Source organism: Trachurus trachurus, assembly GCF_905171665.1.
Source record: "Trachurus trachurus genome assembly, chromosome: 5".
NCBI lineage: Eukaryota > Metazoa > Chordata > Actinopteri > Carangiformes > Carangidae > Trachurus > Trachurus trachurus.
In genome coordinates this window covers 10,843,378-10,866,562 of record NC_139896.1, presented here as the reverse complement: position 1 = coordinate 10,866,562, position 23,185 = coordinate 10,843,378, and the positions used below count along the sequence as shown (strand labels likewise).

The 23,185-nt window shown below is 43.7% G+C and overlaps 1 protein-coding gene across 4 annotated transcripts in view; it reads left to right on the top strand.

Moving 5' to 3' along the window:
- The first annotated feature begins 716 nt into the window (after window positions 1-716).
- The window catches only part of magi1b (membrane associated guanylate kinase, WW and PDZ domain containing 1b), a 131,627-nt gene continuing 109,158 nt past the window's right edge, over window positions 717-23,185 (top strand). For all 4 annotated transcript variants that reach the window (XM_083972026.1, XM_083972024.1, XM_083972025.1 and 1 more), the window contains exon 1: window positions 717-1,468. In XM_083972026.1, the coding sequence (XP_083828152.1) occupies window positions 1,171-1,468 (298 nt within the window). In that variant the 5' untranslated portion in view covers window positions 717-1,170. The remainder of the gene's footprint in view (window positions 1,469-23,185) is intronic.

The window sequence follows — 23,185 nt, the reverse complement described above, 5'->3', positions numbered from 1 at the left end:
AGTGCCAAGTTGCCCTCTCTGCTTTAGGCCGTACGCATGCGCGTGTTAATATTGCTGCCTTTCAGTGCTCTTTGTAGGATCCGTCTTCCCGGACTCCAAACTTAAACCTGCCACTGTTTCCCACTGGACAGACTTCACCACAGCTTTTACTTAGAATTACCACATATAACAACCAGGACATGTGTCCATGAGCGTTTACTGTTGATTTTTTTTTAATTAGGCTATTATTTGCCTGGGTTATTATAGGCTATCATTTATAAAATAATATGTAGGCTATTTGCATTTTTAATGAGATGTCATGATTTTTTCCATTCACATGTAGCCTAAATATATCTACTTCAGCCACTTGTAATCATAAGAAACACAGTCTCAGTTTCATTAAATTTAATGAATGAATTCACATGATCTGTGGTCTGAAACAATGCCAGTTAGGCCTACCCTATAAAGTTAAATATTATCGTATGATAGCCTAGACTACTGCACACTTCACACTTCAGAATATAATATAATAACATTTATATTCCACAGATACTAACATGTAGATATCATAACAAGTCTGTAGCCTCACTGGCAATGGGTAATTTGTGTGACCCCATCTAGAGCTCTAAATTCCCGACAGCACGTGAATGCAGCACGAACAGCAACACATTAGCGCCACGGTAGAGCCCAGAGTGGGAATGAGATTCAGCCAAACACACCAGAGCGTCGTACCTGGTTAAAGGAGCAGAGAGACGGTGACAGCTGCCGGTAAAGTGAGCGGAGTGACACGGAGAGGAGGGAGAGGAGGAAGCAGAGCCACCGTGAAGCGGCCACGACACCGAAAACACCATTTAAAGCGAGTTTACAGGAGCAGAGAGGACTTCATAAGTGGAAGTGGGACCGGGGGCAGATGTAAGATGACATCGATAAAGGAGGATTAAAGTGCTGGGGATGCTAAGAAAAATGATTAAACAATATTGAGACAGTACAGAGTGACTTCAGTGTCACCGGGAATGGCTTGATTTGTCGCCCCGGGACAGCGGTGGGACTCGGCGGTCAGAGGCGCTCATGTTTCTGTGGAAGAGAAAGAAAGTTTGCTGCGCTTCACTCGGATACAAGTCGACTTTTTCTGCCGTGACTGTTTCTTCAGAGCCCGCTCGGTTCGGTGTCGGCTCTTAACTGTTGTTAACAATGTCCAAACCCGCGCTCAAGAAAAACCACTGGACCACCAGAGTGAACGAGATCTCTCTCTCCAAAGATGCCCGTGGTGACTTGAACGTGCCACTGCGAGGCGGCGCGGAAAACGGAGAGTTCGCCTACATCGGGCAATTTAACGAGGATGCCGTGGTTTACAAAAGTGGAAAATTAAATGAAGGAGAGCTGCTGCTGGAGGTGGAGAACCTCTCCATCTCGGGATTACCCCTGTACGACGTGCAGACAGTGATAAAGAACTGCAAAGGTCCCGTCAGGTTGAAAACTGTCAGGCAAGGTAAGGACCAGAGGAGGCGGCGACGCGCTAAACTCCCTTTAGTCTTTTGCACTTTATTGCTGCTCAGTTTATTGGGAAGTGGCACGGATTGGAAATTTCAGACCCAAGTCTTTTTTTCCTCAACAGAAGGAAGGGCTTTTCATTTCGGCCTGGATACAATGCACAAATAAGCTTACATGTATGAAAAGAGAAACTTTAAATTGGCTTTGCCTCCAGTGAGGAATTCAACCCTCAAGTTGTTAAAATACCAAAAAAAAGATTTGTTGAGAGAAATGTAATTTATCGTACTGGTGTGAGTTGTAGGTGAAACTTCAGGGAGTCATGATATTGTGTAAGTCTGTGCGCAAGCCCAAGATGAATTGACAGATTTTTGAATGAGATTTGGTTTTGCACTGTTCTCCGTTGAGAAAATGCCACCTGTCGGTCCCAGGGAGATGGAAACAACATAGGCTCACACAGTGTTTATTCAGCTTTCCTTTTTGTTCTGTCGCCATACCAACCCCTTTGAAATGGTTTAACTGTGAAGAATCCTTTCCAAATAAATGTGACAGCTTATGGTGGGTTATTTTAGCTTCCAGTCACCACCTGAAATAACCAAACCCTGAACAGGTGTCACTCCCAATACTTTAAACAGAAATAAGCCATCCTGATTAGGCTACATCCTGACTCCTTAGGATATAATATTAAAAAGAAGTCAGACACTTATGAAACAAAGATTATGTTAGATATCATCTACTTAACATTCAGATGATGAGAAAATCCTGCCTTGCTTGGGTGGTGTCTTATCAGTCGTCTTTTCACCGCATCTATCTATCATCTCCACAAACTGGCTAGACTGGTGATTCGTCTGACACCTTACACAAGTGACAGAAACAGGAGCGTGGATATCGGGCAGCACCTATAGCAGAAACTTGAACATCAGGCCAGTGTGGCTGGTCTGGCTCGTTTATGGTCAGCTAGCCTCAGCAGGGCTTGGCAGTTTGACACTGAGCCACCCTGACAGGTTCCCAGCGTGGTAAAGCAGACTGCTGAAGGGATGCTCGGAGCCAGCCTGGGCCACACTAACATCCTGTAGAGACGGACAAAAGAGCAGCAACTCTTCAAGGACAGTTTCACATATTTATAACCTGTGAACGCCTCCAGCTCTGTTGACTGGGCCTGTTCTGAGGAGGCAGAATTTAACATAAAAGTGCTGGCACATTAATTTCAGGTCAGTGTTATGAATAACATCAAGTTAATAGGAAAACAGAGCACAGCTCTGACAATACCAGAGTTGTTTAAGAGGCCGACACCGTACAGAGAAAGTTGTGTGCCAACTACACCAACATATAGCACAGATTAGTTCCTCTTTTGTGACTGATGATTTGTACAATCACCTGCTGTCTCTTTATGGAAGAACATCCTTAAAGGGATACTTCACCCAAAATCAACAATTCACCAATTTTCTACTCACCTTCATGCCAAGGAAGGGTTTGGAGAACTTTCGGAGTTCCAGGGGGGGTCTGGCTGGCTACAGATTGTCATATAATGGCGGCAGATAGATTTCGCTTTTCACACACTATGAAACATCCAAATACTTCCATACTGCTCGTCTGTACTGACCAAAGTATCCTGAAGCTGCCACATGAAAAAGTTGTTTGGAAAAAAAAAATTTGATCTCTGTTTTTAGCCTTGGGTCAGTACAGACGAGCAGTATGGAGCTATTTGTGTGTTTCATAGTGTGTGTTTTGGACGATTCAAAAGTGAGCACTATGCACCGCCATTATATGAAAATCCGTTGCCAGCCGGACCCCACCTGGAACTCCAAAAGCGTTTTGATGACTCTGAAAGTTCTCCAAACCCTTCCTTGGCATGATGGTGAGTAGAAAATTGGTGAATTGTTGATTTTGGGTGAAGTATCCCTTTAACTGTGTCATGCAGTTGGAAATACTGTATTTAGTAACTTAACCTTTAAGCCACAATTAAGCACAGACAAAAGGAAATGTAAAGTTCCAGCTCACAGGTGTTTGCACTAATTGGACCACGGCTCAGGTTGAGCGGCACAGTCATGGAATGATTCCACTGATCTCAATGGAACTCTATCAGTAGACCTTTTGACTCATTATAGGTGTTGATAATGACATTACGGACGGCTCTGCTCAGGTTCAGTAGTTCAAGTGTCCCAGTAAGTCACAACAATGTGACAGTCAACCTGCATGCACAGTACCAGGACCGTCATTAATTTCATTATTTGCACCCGTGCTTTTCCTACTGTGACATTTTGAAATGTCACAGCAGGACGAGTGTACGCACCCACACAGTCCTGTAAGGTGATCTGATCAGGCAGAATGAGTGAAAGACACCTGAGTGGGTAGGGTTTGCAGTTTTTGGAGCTTTATTTAACAGCTCAAAAATGATTTTTGTTCATGGTAAAGCACTTTTATTTTCTTGTTTCCAGGTGATTCTTCAGGTAGCTCACCTTCTCCCTCTGAGGGACTGCATAGTGTTTTCTGATGAAACTCTTGCCACTGGGGGAAAACAGCAGTAAATAAATCATAGTGCCACTGCCAAGTGGTGCATTTTTTTTTTTGGCCCGTGCTGCTTTCAGAGAGCTTTCTGGAATCTTTCTTATTCCAGCAAATGTAAACAGGGAAATGTTTGGTCATTTTGTTTAGCACTCTTGTCTTGTGAATACTTTGGAGTGAATCGCCTGTTTGCCAAGCCCAGAAAAAAATTCAGTTCATGTGTATCATCATCCTGAGTTGACTGTGTGCACGCTTCTGTTCTATCGGCAGTTTGAAATGACTTTAAACAAAAGGAGGAAACTCCTACTTTCAGCCAATCAGAGGTCTCAGTGCTCCCAGCTAGCACCCCCTTTTTTTCTTCTTCCCCGGGATCCATCTGGGGATGTCGGGTGTCAGAGCCCATACGATGTCACATGACCAGATTCCATTTCAAGCTTTTAATAATTCACGCTGTCTGGGAATTTCCCTCTCTAATCAGCCTTAATTGGGAAAATATGCTTGGCAACAAGGGCCATCTGTAAAAATCTGAGTGACCTAATTTTACCAGGAGCTTGTGTCATATTCTCACTTTCATCAAAGGAGATGTGAGGAGAGGTACTGCTGCGATGTATTCACCAAGTCCTACGGAGCAGAAGAAAACGTGTTGAGAGGTGTCAGGTGGAGACCTCCAGCTGTCCCTTCAGACCTGTGAGACTGAGCTGATAGGACGCTGTAACCAGTGCTACTGCAGAGATTGTAATATTTACTTTGGGTATCAGTGAAAAAGAAACAACACACACTCACTGCCAAACACACACCCTTATCCCAAACCAGGACAAGTCTGTTGACTGAATAGAAGTTGTGGGAAAAAGACATTAGGGGCAATTACACATAAACACTGACACACACTCTTACTTTGCCTGCTTTTAAACAAGTAACCAACTTCATTTGCATAGCACTTTTAAAAACAGAGTAACAAAGTGGCTCTCCAAATGTAGCTGTCAATGTTTTATACTTACACAGATATGTGCTGAAATGACATGAGTATGCCGTGTTTGCAAACAGAAAAATTCCCATTATGATAAGACTTGTCAATCTGATAAACCCCTGGAACTTCTTTAGGGATAATCTTCATAAGATGATGACCTACTGCTCCACATATGCAAAATGATCTCAGGCTAACACCACGGATACACACGCGTGAACACATGCTTGTGCAAATGCACAATCACAACAGAGAGGTTTGAGATTGAGAGCAGATTAGTGTCATGCTCTCTGTGGTGGTAGCACACATGTCGGCTGTGTTAATAATCAGGGAAATTTGGATGATAGTGTGTGTGTGTGTGTGTGTGTGTGTGTTTATGCGCTGTATATCTTCATGTGGACAGAAGGATGGGCGCTGTTATCCTCTAAGTTCAAGCTTCAGTGTAATTTAGTTGAGGGTTATCTGTGATAATATCAAGTTCTAGCCTGCAACGATCCACACAAATGTGCTTGTGTTATCTGGACATGAAATATGGCACAGTGGCTGAGAGGTCATGGGTTTCCCCAGGCAGGAGGTATGCCGTGTGCACGTCGCCCAAATCAACAGGATTTGCTGCATTTGAAAATGTTCAAACACACACACACACACACAGACGAAATCTGAATCCTCTTCACGTAAAAACCTGATTCCAATCCTGACCAATCAGGGACCAGGATGCTACAGCTTTGGAGGAGCGTATTTCTTTCCCGACTGCATTATATTATTGAGCTGGTATGATGAATGAGGACTTACTAACTATACATTTTTTGAAGCAGGAAAAATTCTCTTTATCACGCGGCAGACTGAGTTGCTAACTAGGGCCCTGCTCAGATTTACAACACTGTGTTACTACGTTAACTCCACACTGTGTGTGTGTATGTTTGACTGTTTCTGGCAGAGAGTGCATATGGAAGTGTTTATTTCCTGTCTCTCAGCAGGAAGTCGGACACCCCTCCTCGCGCCAACCATTCTTCCACCTTTGTATTCTCTGACAGCCGGTGGAACGACTCCACTTCCTCCCTTATAGCCTGGCTTTAGGAGAGATCTCTGGCTTCAATTTCAGAGTGTGTGTTTTTATGCGAGTGTGTGTATGTGTGTTTGACGGTGGGAGAGAGAGGGAGAGGGAGGGAGAGATAGAAGTCACATGTGTACAGTATAAGCTACTTTGAGGTGAATTTGTGTTAATGTGTGTCGGCGCTCTGCTTAAGCTCTGCATTTAAATACACTGGAGGGACACTCAGTTACCAGCTAAATAGACCATGAAATGCTGTCTCACTAATGCACTGCTTTTTGTAATCCCACTAAAGAGGTGCATATGCACATGTGTGCAGTCTTTCCTCTTGTTTACGGAAGAATCGTCTTTCTTACCCTAATTAGCTCAAGTGTGGGCCGCTGTATCGAGTGTGAATGGGAATTGGTCACACTTGGCACTCGGAGTTACACACTCTGTCAGAGGAAGAGAGAGGCCAACTAATTTACGATAGAGAGTTCGGTTTAGGCGGGAGGAAGCAGTCAGCCTGTTCCCCTTGGTTTTCCTTTGAAGACTGCTCCTGTTCACTGTCCTTAAATAGTGTGTGTCTGTGTGCACAGCAGAGCAGAGCAGCGGGATTTAGACCAGAAGTTGCTTAAAAGAGTTATGAGGAGCAGGAACATCAGGTTCACCTCGAAACACTTTTTACACGATGTTCTGATTTGCTGTTTTTCTGAATGAAATCAAAACATCTGCAGAGTTCCTTAAGGCAGCTGTTGCTTTTATAGCTGTTGTAGCTATTCCTGAGGAAGTAGGTGAAGAGATCACCGACAGTTTCCCCATGAGACCCTTTCAATATAATACCAAATCCGTCCTGAGGAAATCCGTCACCACTCTCTTTTCTTCTCTCAGCGGTCAGTTCTTGTGGATTTGTAGCAGGGAGGCATTTTACCACGCTTCGCTTTTTTTTTTCTCCCTCCCATCTGTCAGACCATGAGGCGATGAGTCCCTTATGTGTGTCAGAATACACAGGGAAATTAAAACCCTGAGCTTAATACCAGGCTGCTGTGGTTTCAGTACCGAAAGTAACTGTTAACCTAGTCAAAGTGTGGGACGAGTTGACAAATCTTCTCAAGCGGCCTTCTGACTGCCTGGTTAGCATAATCCTTGAGGCTGGGAGGCACGGCGGGTTCCTGTTTTAGAGAAATTAGCCTCCAACCTCAGAGCGGTGGACGTCTTAATCAAAGGCTTTTTTTTTTTTTTCCAGAGCATTAAGATCCTGAAAGTATTCATGTTGTTTCAGCTGCTGAAAGAGTAACTGAATGGTACAACCACTTCCTGAGGCTTTTGTGTACAGTGACTTGACGACAATACCCCGTTACTGATCTACTGTGCTCGCTGCAAAATAGTTATTTTCCTCGAAAGCCCACAGAAATTTCACAAAATGAAATAAAAAAATCCAATCTTCCAGGAGATACCACGCTCATCATCATCATCATCATAATCATCATCCCCTTCCCCTTCTAGATGCATTACACTGAAGTATTATGGTGTTTCTCATCGAGGACTAATCCTGCTTGAAGACATCTGTGTCCAATAACGACAGCATCTATCTTTGTCGGTACAGATGTTATATATGAAGCTACTTATATTAATATCTTTGAACTTTAAATAGCAGATGGATGCGTTACGCAGGCGTTCAAATGGCTGAAAACAGCTGAAACATGTTGGCGTGGAAGGACAGAAGTAGAGAGGAGGATGTGGAACAACAATCTGATGGATCTGTGAGGGTGTGGAATCTGACTCAGGCTCTCAATGCATTTTTGAAATTTGTGAATGGGGTGTGTTGAGTTGCTCCTCACGATTTATAGCACCATACGTTTTTCAGATTTACAACTGCTATTCGAACCAGAATCACAGATAACCTTTTTTGAACGGTAAATGCTGCAAATGTGATATAGACGACGAGTGATGAAATTTTATAGTAAGACCCAAAACCTGCAGCCTCGTCGCAAGAAGCTGACTGTCTCTCTCTTCCAGCCTTTATTGTGCATGAAGTCCTTGAGCATGATCAGCTCTCTGCTTTATACTGTGTGAAGTCAGGAATGGGATCAGATGCATGCCTGCAGATAATAGCTATGTCTGTGTGTGTGTCTGTGTGTGTGAATGTATGTGAGCCTGAGTGCGTGTTAGACAGGCTGACGTGGCCAAGTCTGTCTGTCAGCTCTGCTACTGTTAAACTGTGATGAGATGTGGTAATGTCTGCAGCAGGGAACTATAGGCAGCAAAATGATGGGATCGGTACTGGCTGAGGGCATTATTATTAATATGACTGAGACTAGAGACCCAGGAGCAAGTGGATGTGCTCAAAAAAAAATGCTGCTATACTAGAGTCTTGAAAAAGTTAAAGGTTTTATAAGTTCTCTGTAAATCAGCAGGGACTGTAGACATGTAGTTCAGATCTCCAGACCTCTCCGCCTTTGGACCTCTCTCCGGCTCCTTGAGATATAAAGGTATCTCTTTTCCCAGTCTGCCTCTTTTTTTTCTTTTCTTTACCTTTTTAATAGCGCTGCGGTCGAGGCCTGAGGCTCTGTTTACACAAATCCCATTAATGTAAAGTCTTTGGGAAGCTTACACACGCACATTTTGGTGTGCGCGCAGACAAAACAAGAGAGTATCTACAGGTTTAGAGAACGGTCTAGCCCTGATTAAGAGGATTTAGACACTAGTCTTGTTTGTCCGTGGTTGTAAGGCACACACACACACACACACCACACAGCTGCACGCACGCACGCACGCACACACACTCACAACAAGCACCAAACTCCCGGGGTCTTCCTGCAGTGGCAATTATGCAGCACACAACAATGCCTTGCTGAGCCACACAGCCTTATTCCTCCTCCTCCTCCTCATCTGTCGTCGCTCTATTCATCTTGTCTTGCTCTCTTTATCTCTCCCCTCTCAAGTCTTCATCTATTCTCTCCACACTCATTGTCGCCTGAATATAGGAGGAATTGTGATGTGGCTCTTATTAAGGGGCAGCCTTGCTCTAACTGAGTCTCCCCCCCCCACCCCACCCACCCTGTCCTTTTTTCCCCCTGCTTAAGTCCCCTTATGAAAAGAAATCGCTCAACAGGTCACTTCACAGCAGTTATGGCTGAAAGTGTGTGGTAAAGCATTAGAAGATGGCTTTATGTGGATGGTGGTAGTTGCTGTGAAGGGAGTGTGTAGTGGATTATGGCTGAAATCTAAAGGGAAGACAGGTTGATGGTGTGCATTAGAGTTTGGTAGCAAAGTGATGGATGTGTTGAGAGATTTCTCTGTGGAGCATTTACTTATCAGCAGTTTGTTATAGCTTGTTCTGGTGATGCTAGCAGATTCTATTGGTAGCTGACAGGTTAATAAAGCTAATGTTGGCTGCATGAGTTGAAATAGTTTGCGCACTCGAAAGACAAAGGGTTAGATTTACTGTACATTATGCTTAACATTTAACATTAGAGATAAAAGGATGCTCACTTTGAGAACCACCCAGTGTGTTGTGTAAATGCGAATGTCTCCTGGATAATGAGTTTAGTGAAGTTGCTGTAAACTTGCTATAAATGCCAAATCAGCAAAGCTAATAATAATATTTCATATTGTGGATATATGGATCATCATTCCAGAAAGTTTCTTTTTAAAATGTAATTCTGCTGACAAACAGACAAGAGTAAAATCACAACATTACCTCCTTGGTGGAGATAATGAAATACTTCCTGACCTTAGAGCTAATTATGGGTTGGGTAAATTAGTTCTGTGGTAATAGGTGGCTGTATGCAATGTGTTTTCAGTTAGTTGTAAAGCGGACAAACACTGTTGAATTAATTCCTATTAGCTACATTTTCTCTAGTCTTTTATTTATTTATTTATTTATTTTATTTTATAGTGATTCTTCTGCATATGAAGAATCACTGTTTCTGCAGACCGTTGTCCACTACTTCAACATATAGATATTCAAAGCTCGGTAGCACCGCCATGGCATGCCCTAGATACTGTTGCTAAGGTCAGTTGATGTGTAGGTTACGTGGTCAGTCATACATTACTGCCCTTATTCCCTCTGGGACGATAACAGCCATGTGTCAGAAATGACTGTTTGTTTAGGAAATTGCTCTCATCAAAGTTACTCGCTATGAGACGTGGAACTGAAAACTGAACTTTTCTCTGTGCACAGTGAGGAGGATGCCTGCAGTTCTCCCATCTGGAAATATCAGCCCGTGTGTGTGATGGTGACCATCGTTTAAGCAGCCCTTGATTGAAAAAGCATGCATGTCCCGCGGTTAGCTGGAAGCCTTCAGGACACCAAATGGCTTTGGTAATCTCTTCTGATGGCAGGGTAGATACTGTGTCCTCAGCCTCCCAGGTGGCCTCCCGGTGCTGATAGATGTTCAGTAATAACTGGTTAGCAGCTAAGGGCCAAGTGTGTAACTGCTATCACAACTATGTGATATCCGGACTGTGCCGAAGTGTGTGGCCCCCGCGTGATGACTGCGCACCAGCTGTTCCCGTGTGTCCCCCCCCCCCCCCCCCCCCCCAGAGCTGGGCACTCGCTGCATGACTCAATCACCACTTGTACCACTCACAGTAAACCTCTATTGTTTCCAGTAGTTTCATGCCTGCTCAACTTAGTGGTATACACACCAAATGATTTGATTTATTGAGGGGACCACACACAAAACTGGTCTGGTCTGTCTTGCCGTCTGGTCAGCTAAAATGCACAAACATAATCTTAAGTTTTTTAACTGATTGGGCTGAGTGGTTTAGACTGATTTGTGCCAGAAAAGGAACAAAAGAAGAGATCGAGATTCCAAAGTAGGAAGACAATGGTTCTGTGCACTACTTAATGTTCTTGCTGCATATTTGAGATACTCGAGGGATTGTGCTGTGTAGTTAATGTCAGCTCTCTCTGTTCCACAGACTGTCTGTTCAATTTTTATCATGAGTTCGTTTAAGGCTTAATGTGAAATCCTATTTGCTATTGTTGCTAACCATCAGAGGTATTTAAACTGCATGAGTTTCGGTGAAAATTGCACGCAGAATAGGTCCAAATCTACTGAGTTTGTCTCCCACAGTAAAAGCAAACCTCAGTTTGGGCAAAGTTTAAAGCTGATTTTTGGAAGAGGTTTTGGTATAATTTTGACCTGTTGACTTTTCTCTGTAATCTGCCAGCTAAAAAACACAAAGAAATATATTACATGGCGAAAACCACAGAAATTGTCGAGTGTCTGTGTGTGTGTGTGGTCCTGATTATATCAAGCTGTAGGGACAAAACACTGAAGACGGAGGCAGGCCTAATCCTTTATCGCCACCTCCTTCATGACTTGTTTCATACAGTTAATGTGGGCCAAGCTGGGGTGAATATGTCTGTCTGAGGAGTTCCTCTCATCCTGGGCTCGTACTGACTGGATTTGGACATACAGCTTGGGGTTTGTGTTGCCACCTGTTCCAAGTCCAAGTAGTTGGACTTATAGTGTTGGAAGTACAGTGAGACTGGTTGGCTGCTTCAACAGCCTTGGTGGCACCATGGCAGCACTGGCTTACACTGCTACATTGTGTGTGTTTCGATTGTCTGATAATGAAACATAAAGGTCAGTATATGAGCACTTAAAGGTCAGTACACTTATCGTTTGAAAACTACAATAGAGAGACTTTGTCCTCATTCTGCACCACACACCCATCATTGACTGTAAAGGCCTCATTAAACCAGTACAGTGAATAAAATGTGGCGGCTTACTGATAGAATCTTAATTAGACAAGCGGAGACTAATTAGCAAAGACAGAGGAAGGATTGAGTCTTAATTAAGAGGTCACCGGTGTCCATCTTCTCCCTCCACTGTTGGCATCAGTCACAGAAGTTGATGTCTAGTGTCTTGAAGTGACGTCTGTTTATGTGACAACTCTGCCACCCTGCATACGTCGGTGTCAGCAGCAGAGCCACATCACTCTGACTACACAAGCTCCTTAACTGGATTCAGACGGTATGGAAGCACATACAAAAAACAAAACAATCATTTATTGATTGATTACCGTTTACTCCATCAGTCTGATAAATGATGTAATGGCGTATCATATTTTTTATTAATAATGAAAAACACATTGAAGCAAAGATTAATGTTTGGCTTTAAAATCACTTTGATGTGTTAATTGGTGGTTTGCTCAGCTAAAGACACAATTGATGCTGATTTTTTTTGTTGACTGAGCTCATTCTCTTTTTGAAGTTAAACGGTGTTTACTCTTTATGTAAATCTTCACACCTTTACTTTGCAATCTCACATAATTATCATAATCCTCTTCCTTTGGGAGGGAGGAAGTGTGTTTCTTTTAACTTCACAGCCATCATGTGCCTCTCCTGAATGATTCTGACATGGAGTTAAACCCAATTCAGTTTTATCCTCACTCCTCACTTCGTCCAACAGTTGCTACAAAATGAAAAAAATCTGTACTTAAAAGAAAACATGCCATTTGTCTTTCATTCAAGAATACTTCTACTACTATTCTATAGGACATACCAGACAAATACAGCTCCATGTCTATATATAGTATATACAGACTGTTTGGCCAACATATATAAATGATGGTGACTTTTTAGGCAGCAGAGAGGTGTAATGGAGCTCATGTTAGTGCTGTTCTGTCAGAATTGTGTTTCCCAATCTCATTTAAATTGTTTGTGGCTTCACAACAATATCATTTATAGTTTTTGATGAGGTGACATATCTTTTATAAGCCAGTATGTTGCTGCTCTGAGGTTTTCTTTCATGTCTGATCTTATATAGAGACTCAAGACCACAAAACAAGTGTCCCAGGATGGAGAAGTTTGGCTTTATATTCAAATCTTAATATTTCAAGTGGAAACAGCCATTACACGCGTCAAGTGTTGTAAACAAATGCCAGACGCAGTCACTGCAGACTTTGTACTTGTAATTAAAGCAAAACACAGGCCTCATAAAAATTTAAATATACTCTACAGGAAAAAAAACAGTAACTTCTAGCCGTTGCTGTGCTACCAAACAGACCCTCCAGGACTTGTCATGCCTGTATTTTCAGTTGATCAAATGACTGTTTAGCAGCGCACTGACTGACTGATTGACTGACTGACTGTCGCCGCTGTTGATGGAGGTTTTGTTAAGGCTGACGTTTACCACACGTTGCTCCCTGTTGATACTATTCACAAGGCTTTTATGTGGCCATCATTGATGTGTGTTGGGTCAACTGAGCGGGGCTGTGTCTGCTGGGTCGTAATTGCTATTTATCTGTCAGTAATTGCCCTGCAGCTTCACATTAAAAGCTTAGAGAATACGGATATATAGTGTACCCTAAAGTTTACATGCTGAGATGCTGTCTCCCCGTCTCACTTTTCTCTCCCACACACACACACACCACTGTTTCCCTGCAGTCTGTACTGTTCAGGAATGCTCTGTTTACATAGCTGGGGCTGGCCCAGATCAGTATTTTAGTCTCTCAGGTGTCTGCTGTGTGTCACTGACAGTTATTTTATTAGCCCCTGTGTGACTCCAAAGGCCTCTACACCTTCCCTACAACTTCCCCCTGTCTGTGGATTTACATCAGGACACAACGTCCTGATATACACTTCAAAATTAATGAAGTTTATTTTCGTACTCATGGGAACGTTGTTCTCACCTGGTCTGCTATTAGCTACTAGTCCTAAAGGTTGCCACTGAAATGCATGTTCTCAGTATCTACAGTATACTCTGACTTTTCCAGCGCTAGTATTGCCTGACATCATTCATCAGTGCTGGAGATTGGGTCGGACTAGTTAAGACAACTACGCCTTGTGCTTGTGCAGAAATTAGACTGTGAACAACTGAAATCCATCTTACTACTGCCTGCCTATCCAAAAACCCACGCACATGCCCCTCCCCTCACTGAAAAGTACCTACTCTATGCACCTTGCTGTGAAATGATGCTGATGTATGGTACCAATCAGTTGAACATAGGAGAATCACCTATTTTCTTAAAAACTCACTGGCGCAAATAGGCAGAAGATGGCTGGTGAACACAGACGCACCCCCCCCCCCCCCCCCCCCATGTCCTCCGGCGGTACCGGGCTCCAGAGCTCATAAATTAGACAAGAAATCTAATTTCCCTGTGGGGCTCTTAGGCTCCGAGTACTCACAGCCACGCCGCACTGTTTCTTTTCAGGGGCGGTATGTTTCTATTCTTCGTGATGTAAATGGGATGATAAGGGGACGGTCGAAACTGGATTGTGGCCTAGTTGCATGCTGACTCACCCCGGACAAGTAGTACTCTCTTTCTGTCACACTGACTCTGGGGTTTTGTAGCCGTGCAGATGACAGGCATGTCGGCCTCCTCACGGCTGCAGATAAAGTTGCTGCTGCAGGGAGTTTATTACAAGCGCCGAATTGTGTCGGTCCCCGGACTCTCAGGGGTCACAGAAAGCACCGCACACTTCAGAACAATGTTATCACAGGGAACAGCTGGAAAAGCAGAGTGGGCATGACTGTGATAAGCAAGAGTCATTTTCACCATTGTCATACGTTACCAAGCTGCACTGTTGTGTTCTTGTCTCATTTTCAGTGTTATTGTTCAGTTTTTTTTTTTTTTTTTTAGATCTATTTTCACCACCGCTGCTTCTCTGTTGGTCTAACTTTTAATTCCCGTGCGTCCCTTTCTCAAGCCACCGCGTCGCCTGCCTGCGTGCACTCTGCTCTTTGTTTTGGTTGATATTCAGAGCTACACTTGACATTTCCAGCTCTGGAGGGTAGAGGAGGTTCATGTTTGGTACACTTGGAATTGGAGAACGTGCTGAGCAGCCCAACAATGTTTGGTGGAGGTGTGTTCTGTTCTCAGTGCAGAAATACAAATGGGCCAATGTAGATGGGCGAGCATAAAGCTACCGGCGCTGCACATTACAGGGTTATCATCTCAAACCTGACTTATGCCAACTCTCTGTTTGTTTGGTGATTATAAAATAAAAAAGCCATTCATGTTCACCCTCCCTGCCTGTGCCATTAAACCACAGTGAGCCTCATTGGTCAGCCTTGCCTTGCCTTGTCTCTTCTTCATTTAAAGGTGCAGATACATTAAAAGTCCCTGCATTGCTGTAGTGTTGTTAGCGTCAGTAGAAAATGAATTTTAAGACCAGTGAAATGTGTATTGTGTTTGAGAGGTAGAAAAAATCTGACAAAGATTTATATAACATCACGTTATTTAATGGCACATTTAACATTACATAACAACTAAACAAACAACTGGATTGTATTACTTTGACATCAGACATGATGATATCCTCTGAAAATGTCAATCACAAGTTCCATGTGTGAAGAAATGGCATAAACATAAAAGGGACTTTCTGTTCTTTTCATTATTAATGAAAATCAAGTTCCCTACATCCATGAGTGAGTTATAAAATTCACTCATGCTAATTTGACATGCTTTAATGGTGTCAATTTACAAAATTTGAACACATATTACATTTTACTTCTAGTTTCAATTCAAAATTGTGGGCACTGCAGCTCCAAAAAGTAGAGCATGCGTTACAAAATGCACATCCATTACCATGAACTTGTCTGATCGCGCTCTATGAGTATTTTACAGTCACTCTGCAGAGCCAGACCGATTTAATGTGACGATACCTGCCACAGATAACAGGCTTTTCACTGCCGTCATTTTCAACTTTCTAGACTAGAGCAGTCCCACATTTTCCATTCTGCCCTCCAGAGCATATACGACAAATGGCGACTCCCAGCAGCATACTACCAGTGAGTTGGAGTTTTTATTAGCTACATGTGGCCCCAGCCGGTTCATTGTCCTTTTGGTAGGAATGGGAGGAATCTTACACAGCCAGTCGGGTCTGTTTTGCTGTTTATCGTCACAGGGTCTCTGTGTTGCCATCAGTTAGCGGAGCCGAGGAACATTGCCAGTGTCAGCCATTCTTTGTGAGATCTTGTGAAAATGAATGAAGGCACGAATGGACAAAGATTGGATTCAGCTCTTTTAAAACTTAATAGTTTCAGCCACAGGTATGCATGAAGTAGCAAGGGTGGATTTGAACTATATTGACAAAAGGATTTATTAGGATTTACCATTTTGTACCTGAATTAGTAGCGTTAATGATCAGTGATTAATCAGTCACCTGAAACAACAGTCTTGTTCTCAATTAGTTTTTTCTATTCATGTGTGTGTGTGTGAGTATGAGAGTGGTGTATATTGGCACTTGTCCCCATAACTGAACCAAACCAGTCAGACAGGTTGGGATGAAACTGCTGCACACCTCCAGTACACCTGTCAGCAGGTGCACCGTGGGGGGGGGCGGAGCTCGGCAGCTGAACGCATCACGAGGGCGGGATAACGATCAGAGACGAGAGGCTGCTGCTGCTGCTGCTGCTGCACTTCCTGGAAATGTGATCACGCCCGCACACGCCCCTGTTTTTATTCCCACCGCATCCTGGCTCTTCCCCTCTGTATTCAAATTCTTCGGGGGCAGTTAAACCTTTTGCAGACCGGACATTTGAATAGTAAAGTGTCAGCGCTTGTATGTGTGTGTGTGTGTGTGTGTGTGTTCACTGTAGACGGCACTTCACAGAGATCGATTATCTAACCACAGTCTGTGCAGACATGTCTTTACCCTGGTTAAATACCACACTTGAGCGCTCTCTGTCCCTCCACTCTTATCCCCTCTGTTCATCTGGAGAGTGTAAACATGACGTCTGAGGTGATTGGTGTCAGGTGACCTTTTGGTTGCCGCAGCAACGGGGTCCTAAATCCCGAGGCGCCGGTCATCTCCAGGGGCTTGGCTGATTACTAAATAAAATCTTCCCGTACGCACACACACACACACACACACACACACACACACACACACACACACACACACACACACACACACACACACACACACACACACACACACACACACACACACACAGATTTGGAAAGCGGTAGATAAACAGTGGTGGGGAGAGGAGAAGCTTTTAGTCTCATGATGTTGCAGGCAGATAACTTTGTTTAGCTGTCTGAGAACGGACAGACCACATTCCTGCCATCTCTCTGCACAGGCAGCGAGGTACAACAGCCTTGTTGTGCACATCTGGTTGGAGTTGAGGCTCTGCCACCCTCACTTGTGTGTCTGCAGCTTGTGTTGTTTGTTTTTATTAAATAAAAATAGCATCATTTAATACAGGCTGTGTGGAACAATGAAGCAATAATTAGTGGCAGACAGTCAGTGACAGATCGTTTGATAATGGATTAGTTGTTTAAGTCGTATATGGAAAACATCACTTTGGGGTTTAGGGGATTGTAACCGACATTTTCTGCCTTTTGCATTCTTCTTTAAGTGAGAAAATAATTAGCAGATTGATTGATGATGAAGATTACTGTTGGTGCCAGAGTTGAGTCATTTGTATGTTTAAAGGGATAGTTCGAAAACAACTCTGTCTCGTAACGTTCCATTATTTCCTCATAGCGTGGTGAATGTGCAGGTCACAACTTGTCTACCAGAGCGTTTTGGAGTTGTTGGATTGTGTATTTGATGAGTTTGATGAGGGAAACAAGAAATCCCATTAGCCTCCGTAGCGTAGCTCTGAGCAGCTCACGGCTCTGCTCCGCCGTTCTAAAAATAGCTTGCACTGACAATTAAAGGTGAACCTACTCCTAAAACTATAGGGATTATGGCAATGGGCCAATTTGCCAAAATGTTGAACTATCCCTTTAAAGCACAATAAGATATCAGCTATTGAGCAGTTCAGAACAGTCAGTAGGTTTCATCTGAGTAGATCCAAATAAGGTTTTATGGCGTCAAAACAAAAGTCACACAATCACAAAATGTACAGTACATGTTTCTATATGTTGATTTGTTTCTGTGCAGTTATCACCAGAAGCTAAAATGTCATTCAGGTATGTTGGAGTAAAAACAAGCTTCCTGCCATTCCTCTCAGTCACGAACAGAAATATGTGGTTTTACCAGAAAGCCTCAGGAAGTGGATTCATCTGTGCTCCCCCCCCAGCACCTTTGTTCCTCACAGACTCACCCTGCTAGATAAGCGATAGGCAGGCGGCCGCTCTCCAGTCCCAGCTCCGACTAATCTACGGCAGAGGAGAGAAGGCCGAGGGATTAGCATGACAAACTGTTTTATGATGACTTACCTCAGTCATTATACACGTGTGATGTGAATATTTTTTATCAAGCTTAACCAAAGAGGTGTGATCATCGCTGGGAAGCTACAACCACAGTATACCCATTGTAAATTCATTCAAGATAGAAACGCAATGAGAAGTGTAACATTTACAGGCCGTACTGTGAAGCACGCTCTGCCAAATGTCAGGGAAGCCTGAGCTGCAACAGAAAGGGTAGTGGGGAAATATGGGAAAAGTAGCATTAATGTTTCCACAGGAAAAGTGTTGCTAGGAAGGGAGTTATATCTGAACGCCGTTTTAAACAAATGATGTCATAGCTTTGCGCTCCATTGTAAAAGAGAGCTGAGGAAAAATGTGTTGCTTTGTTCTCTCAGTATCCAGACTCTTGACCACAGTGTGTGTGTGTGTGTGTGTGTGTGTGTACGTACGTGAGCGTGCTGGCAACTGTATCCTGGTGTACATGATTGTGTGTGGGCTAAATACAGCTCTTTACTGTTGCCCAAATCATCGTATGCCAAAAGGCACAAACAAGGTCATTAAAGTGACTTTGTTTTGCTGCTCTAAACATAGGCCAGCTCTGTATTTTGATACCACTTTTCCACGGGCGATTGTGTCTTTGTTGGATGTGAGTCAGCAATAGTTCTGCTTTTAACTACTGTTCGCCCACCAAAATGTCAACCACAACCATCTGCGATATGTTTTTCTGTCATTAACACTTGTGCCTTGGTTCTCAATTAGAGAGTTTGAACTTTGTCTCTGCAGATTGAGCACGAAATTGTTGCAGATTTCGTCTCCATTTAGGCAGTCGAGGTAGAGCCAACTTGTGTTTCGAAGTTTCAGTTAAATATGAGGGGAAACACACACCACACATGAACATCGCTGCACATTTCCCATCTGCCTGACACTCAGATGAATTAGAGCAGACACAGGATGAGAGGCTAGATATGAATGTGTGTTTGTGTGTGTGTGTTTGTGTACCTGCTCATCTGGTCCATTTCTCTGACTTGTTTCTGCCCTGCTAAGCGCCAGCTGTACATGGAGGTATTTCAGTCTACCTGACGCTCAGCACCGAGCTCAGGTCAACCACAGAGCCCATCACTCTATTTATAGGAGACTGAATGACAGGCAGAGGACAATGCAGGTTTAATTGAGGTGCAGGACAAGAGTATACGTCCATGTGCATGTTTGCTTAAAAAGGGAGATTTTTTTATTTTTATTTGACCCTTAATAGTTCAGATTCCTTGCAGAGGAACTGTGCATGTTGAGCGCTGCCAGATGGAGAAACATCTGACGTGGATGTTTAACATTTGATGATCTGCTCACCTGGCAACGTCGGCTTTTCTCCAGCTGTTCCGAGCGCAAACTGACAACATCTTTTCCCTTTTAATATGACATGTCGATGGCAACTAACTACAGTATAACAAGGCTTGGAGGATCTCATGCACATAAAAGATTCTGAGTGAATTTATGGTCTGTATTTTCATGCCAGGCTGCATTTTGCACAGCTCCTGCTCCACAGACGCTGCACCACCACACTCATTGGTCCGACACTGCAGCGTGCTCTCTCTTTTTCTGTGGTCGAGTCAAGTCAAAAAAAAAAATTCTTTTTTTTTTCTACATTTCATAAAATGAAATTACAAGAGGAGGTTGTGCAGTTGTGAATCTGGAGTCGTGGGAACCAGAAAGAACAAGGAGAGATTACCTCATTCTGCTCTCATTAGCATTTTAGCTCACACCCATCGTAACTTCATTTCAGTCTCTCTCTCTCTCTCTCTCTGGGGATCTGTCTTTCTGCGACACTGATTGAACAGACTTTGCTGTGGGTCATAAAATTTGGGTGTGGATAGTTTCTTGCAGCGGCTGTAGTCACTTTCACTTGGACTTATGGAGCCGAGGGAGTCCCGAGGACCCAAACTCAAAAGTGGCCATGCTTTTCCATCAACCAACCCCTCCACACCCCACCCCGCCTCCCATGAGACTCATTCCAGCGTTCAAACTGAAATCAATCCTCTACCGTGTCGCTCTGAGCCCCTCCTCCTCCTCCTCCCCTCATCACCCTCTTTCTCTCTCTCTCTTCAGCTACCTCCTCGTGTCCTCCATCCTTTCTCCCCAAGCCTACTATATTGCCAGGAATCCAATTATATCACATGAGAGCAAACTCAGGGTAATGTGCTCTGCTTCAGTCTCTTTCCTTTCTTATACTCATCCCTCTCTCATTTCTTCTTCCCACTTTTCCTCCCATCGGGTCAAGGAGGATCCCCCACCTCTCGGGGGCATTTGCCCTCAAGGCGTGTCACCCTGTCCTCCCGTCCCCGGGTCAGTGTCACCTCCAGGGCCCCTCCTCTCCAGGCCCTGGGTGCGTGGCTTTCTTTGCGTTCCCACACTAAACAGTGTGTGTGCTGTGTTGACACTGTTCTAGTGGTGCTGTCATGTTTTTCTGACACACAGCAGGTGAAGCATGAATGAGAACAAGGCCAAAGCAAGGCCAGGGATGGGCGGAGGATGGCAGCGGCGATGCTGGGGGGAGGGGGTCGAGGTCAGTTGACAGCACGGTGTTTGTTTTAACTGGATTTTAGATTTTTTTTTTTTTTTTTTTTTACTGAAGGTTGGTTTGTTCAGGACACAAACAGACGTGTTCAGAGACTCCACCTGCATGTTTTTGGACTGGAAAGAAAAGGAAATGATTGTGTGTATTTTTGAAAATCAGAGGCTGAATGATTCTTGTTTTTTGTGAAATCCACAAATAACAACATGAGTTCACTTAAGTTTAACTTAGAACAAGAACAGAAATGTGTGTTGTTGTTTTTTTGACAGTTCTAATGGTGGGCTGGATGCGGTTGTTTATATTCCGTGTGTGTGTGTGTGTGTGTGTGCGTGTTTGTCAGACATCGCTGCCTGAATCATTAAGCTGTCGGGATCCTCCGACAGAAGGCAACAGATATTGCCTCCATATTTCATGTCAGGAGGAATGGACGTGCCCCGCCGGTCCCCCTGTCTAATCAACGCAAAGTCCAAAGTGGACTGGGCCAATAATCAGCAGCCACAAATCACTCTCAGTTCCTGTTGTGAGGTGGGTCGCTGTTGTTGATGATGTTGTTGTTGTTGTTGTTGCATTCTTTCTTTTACAAATTCTCACATCTGAATTGGAGAGTATCTGCAGATACAGACAGTCTGCAGCAGAGTGCTGTGTGGCTGTATCAGTGTATAGGGACCAGCAGAGTGCATTCCCTCTATGCTGTAAGAGAGATCATGAGATACGTCCATTAGGAGTGTGTACAGCTAGAACGCTAAAAGTGATACAGGTGGGTGTATCGAAATTTCAAGATTGGTGTCTGCATTTTCAAATTTGATCCAGTTTTGATCATTTGTTCATTGTAACCCATTTTGCTTTGCCATCTGTCTGAAATGCTCCACAGCCCCGTGTTTAAACACTACAACTGTTTCCTAATGCACGACACTGCAGCCAAATAAGCCGTGGAGTGGCACTTGCAGATAAACAGAAGCCAGCAGTCCCAGCAAACACATCCACTGTTGCTTTGGGTTGAGAGAACAGTGCATCGTGCCGCTGAAGTGCAGCTGTTAGTTGAAAAAGCGCTCTCAAAATGTTGTTCATACTGGGCATAATGAGAGGGAGTACAAATTCTGTCTGAGCATCCTGCAATATGAGTTGAGACTGAGTCTCCACTCCACTGGAAACCATGAAAGGAAAGCTGTGGTGCTGGCTGTCTGTCTGTCTGCAGAGCCGTTCAGTTGTCAAACATCTAAATTGGATTGGCTTCATTGATTTAGTATAAAGGAACATTTGATAGGCTTTATAATAGGAATTAAGACTGGGGAAGGTACTTGCTATTAAAATGGCTTGGCGTGGGTTCAAATGATAAAATAACTCCCTGAGATCAGCTTTTAATGTCAGGACTGAGTGGCACTTCCTCAGTGTTCATTACTCTTGCTTGCCTTGGCCCCTTGCATAACAAAACAGCAGAATGTTCTTTTTCCACATGGAAGTGACAGGTTGCAGGACACTTGGTAAAACAATAGAGTGAAATTTCATCAAAAACTAAATGTGCAGATGCACTGAAGATCACAGACTGATGATATCAAATACACAAGAGTGTCTGAGGTAGAGTTTTTTTGCTTTGATCCCTTTGTTTGAGAGAGTGTGTGTGCGTGTGTGATGGATACGTTGTATGCTCAGTTATGTTCGATTCTGGAGCCTGTCTGCAGTAACGACTCCCCACTCTGCTCAAAGAGGAGGTGTGTATTGTGTAAACACACTTGAACAAACCCTCCTCCTCCTCATTCTTCCTGCTCCCCTCTGTCATCCATCTCTTTCTCAGTTGCTCCACAGTTCACTCCTGCATTTGACCCTGTGGCACTAACAGAGTTACTGTTACAGCTTCATGTGATACGCTCGCCTTCAATTTGTGTTCATGTTGTAAAGTCAGTTGACCACTTTCTCTCTTTAACTCGTGTCTCTACGTTTATTAAGCGAGGAAGTGAAAGTTTGAAGAGTTGAAATAGGTGTTAGACGTAAGTTCATGTGAACTGCAGGTTTTCCTTGGTGCCTCTTTGTCCTGACACCTCGTCCACACTACTGCTCAAAAATTGTTTGAACAATCTCCCTTTGTCCAGTTGTGGATCTACATAATTCTCTGTGTCTGAAATGGAAGCAGATTTTAAAAACAATCAATCAGGGAGTCTTCTTGATCAAATTTCTTCACTCATTTGGCAGCTGAACACACTTAATGGAAATCAGATATTCTTGAGAAAGTTTGTCCCGACACTGTTGCCAAGAATCTGGCGGTTTGCTTTTTGCTTTCACCTTTGTGTCCACTTCCATCCCACACCAGCTCTGTAAAGTTCACATTTGGAGTCTTTGCTGCTCTTCCTTCCACTGTCTTATTCTGTTCCCGAAGTTTCAGGATGAAGCTTGATGATCTAAAACCTTTTGTAACTGTAGCAGTCACCAAGACTGGAATAAAGTTGCTGGGTAGAGCAGACAGGTAGGGAAACACACTCTCAGCTCTCAGTGGTGTCTCTGTAAACTGGGAGCATGGCAGACTGAGCTCTGTGACTGGCACAGCCCCTCATAA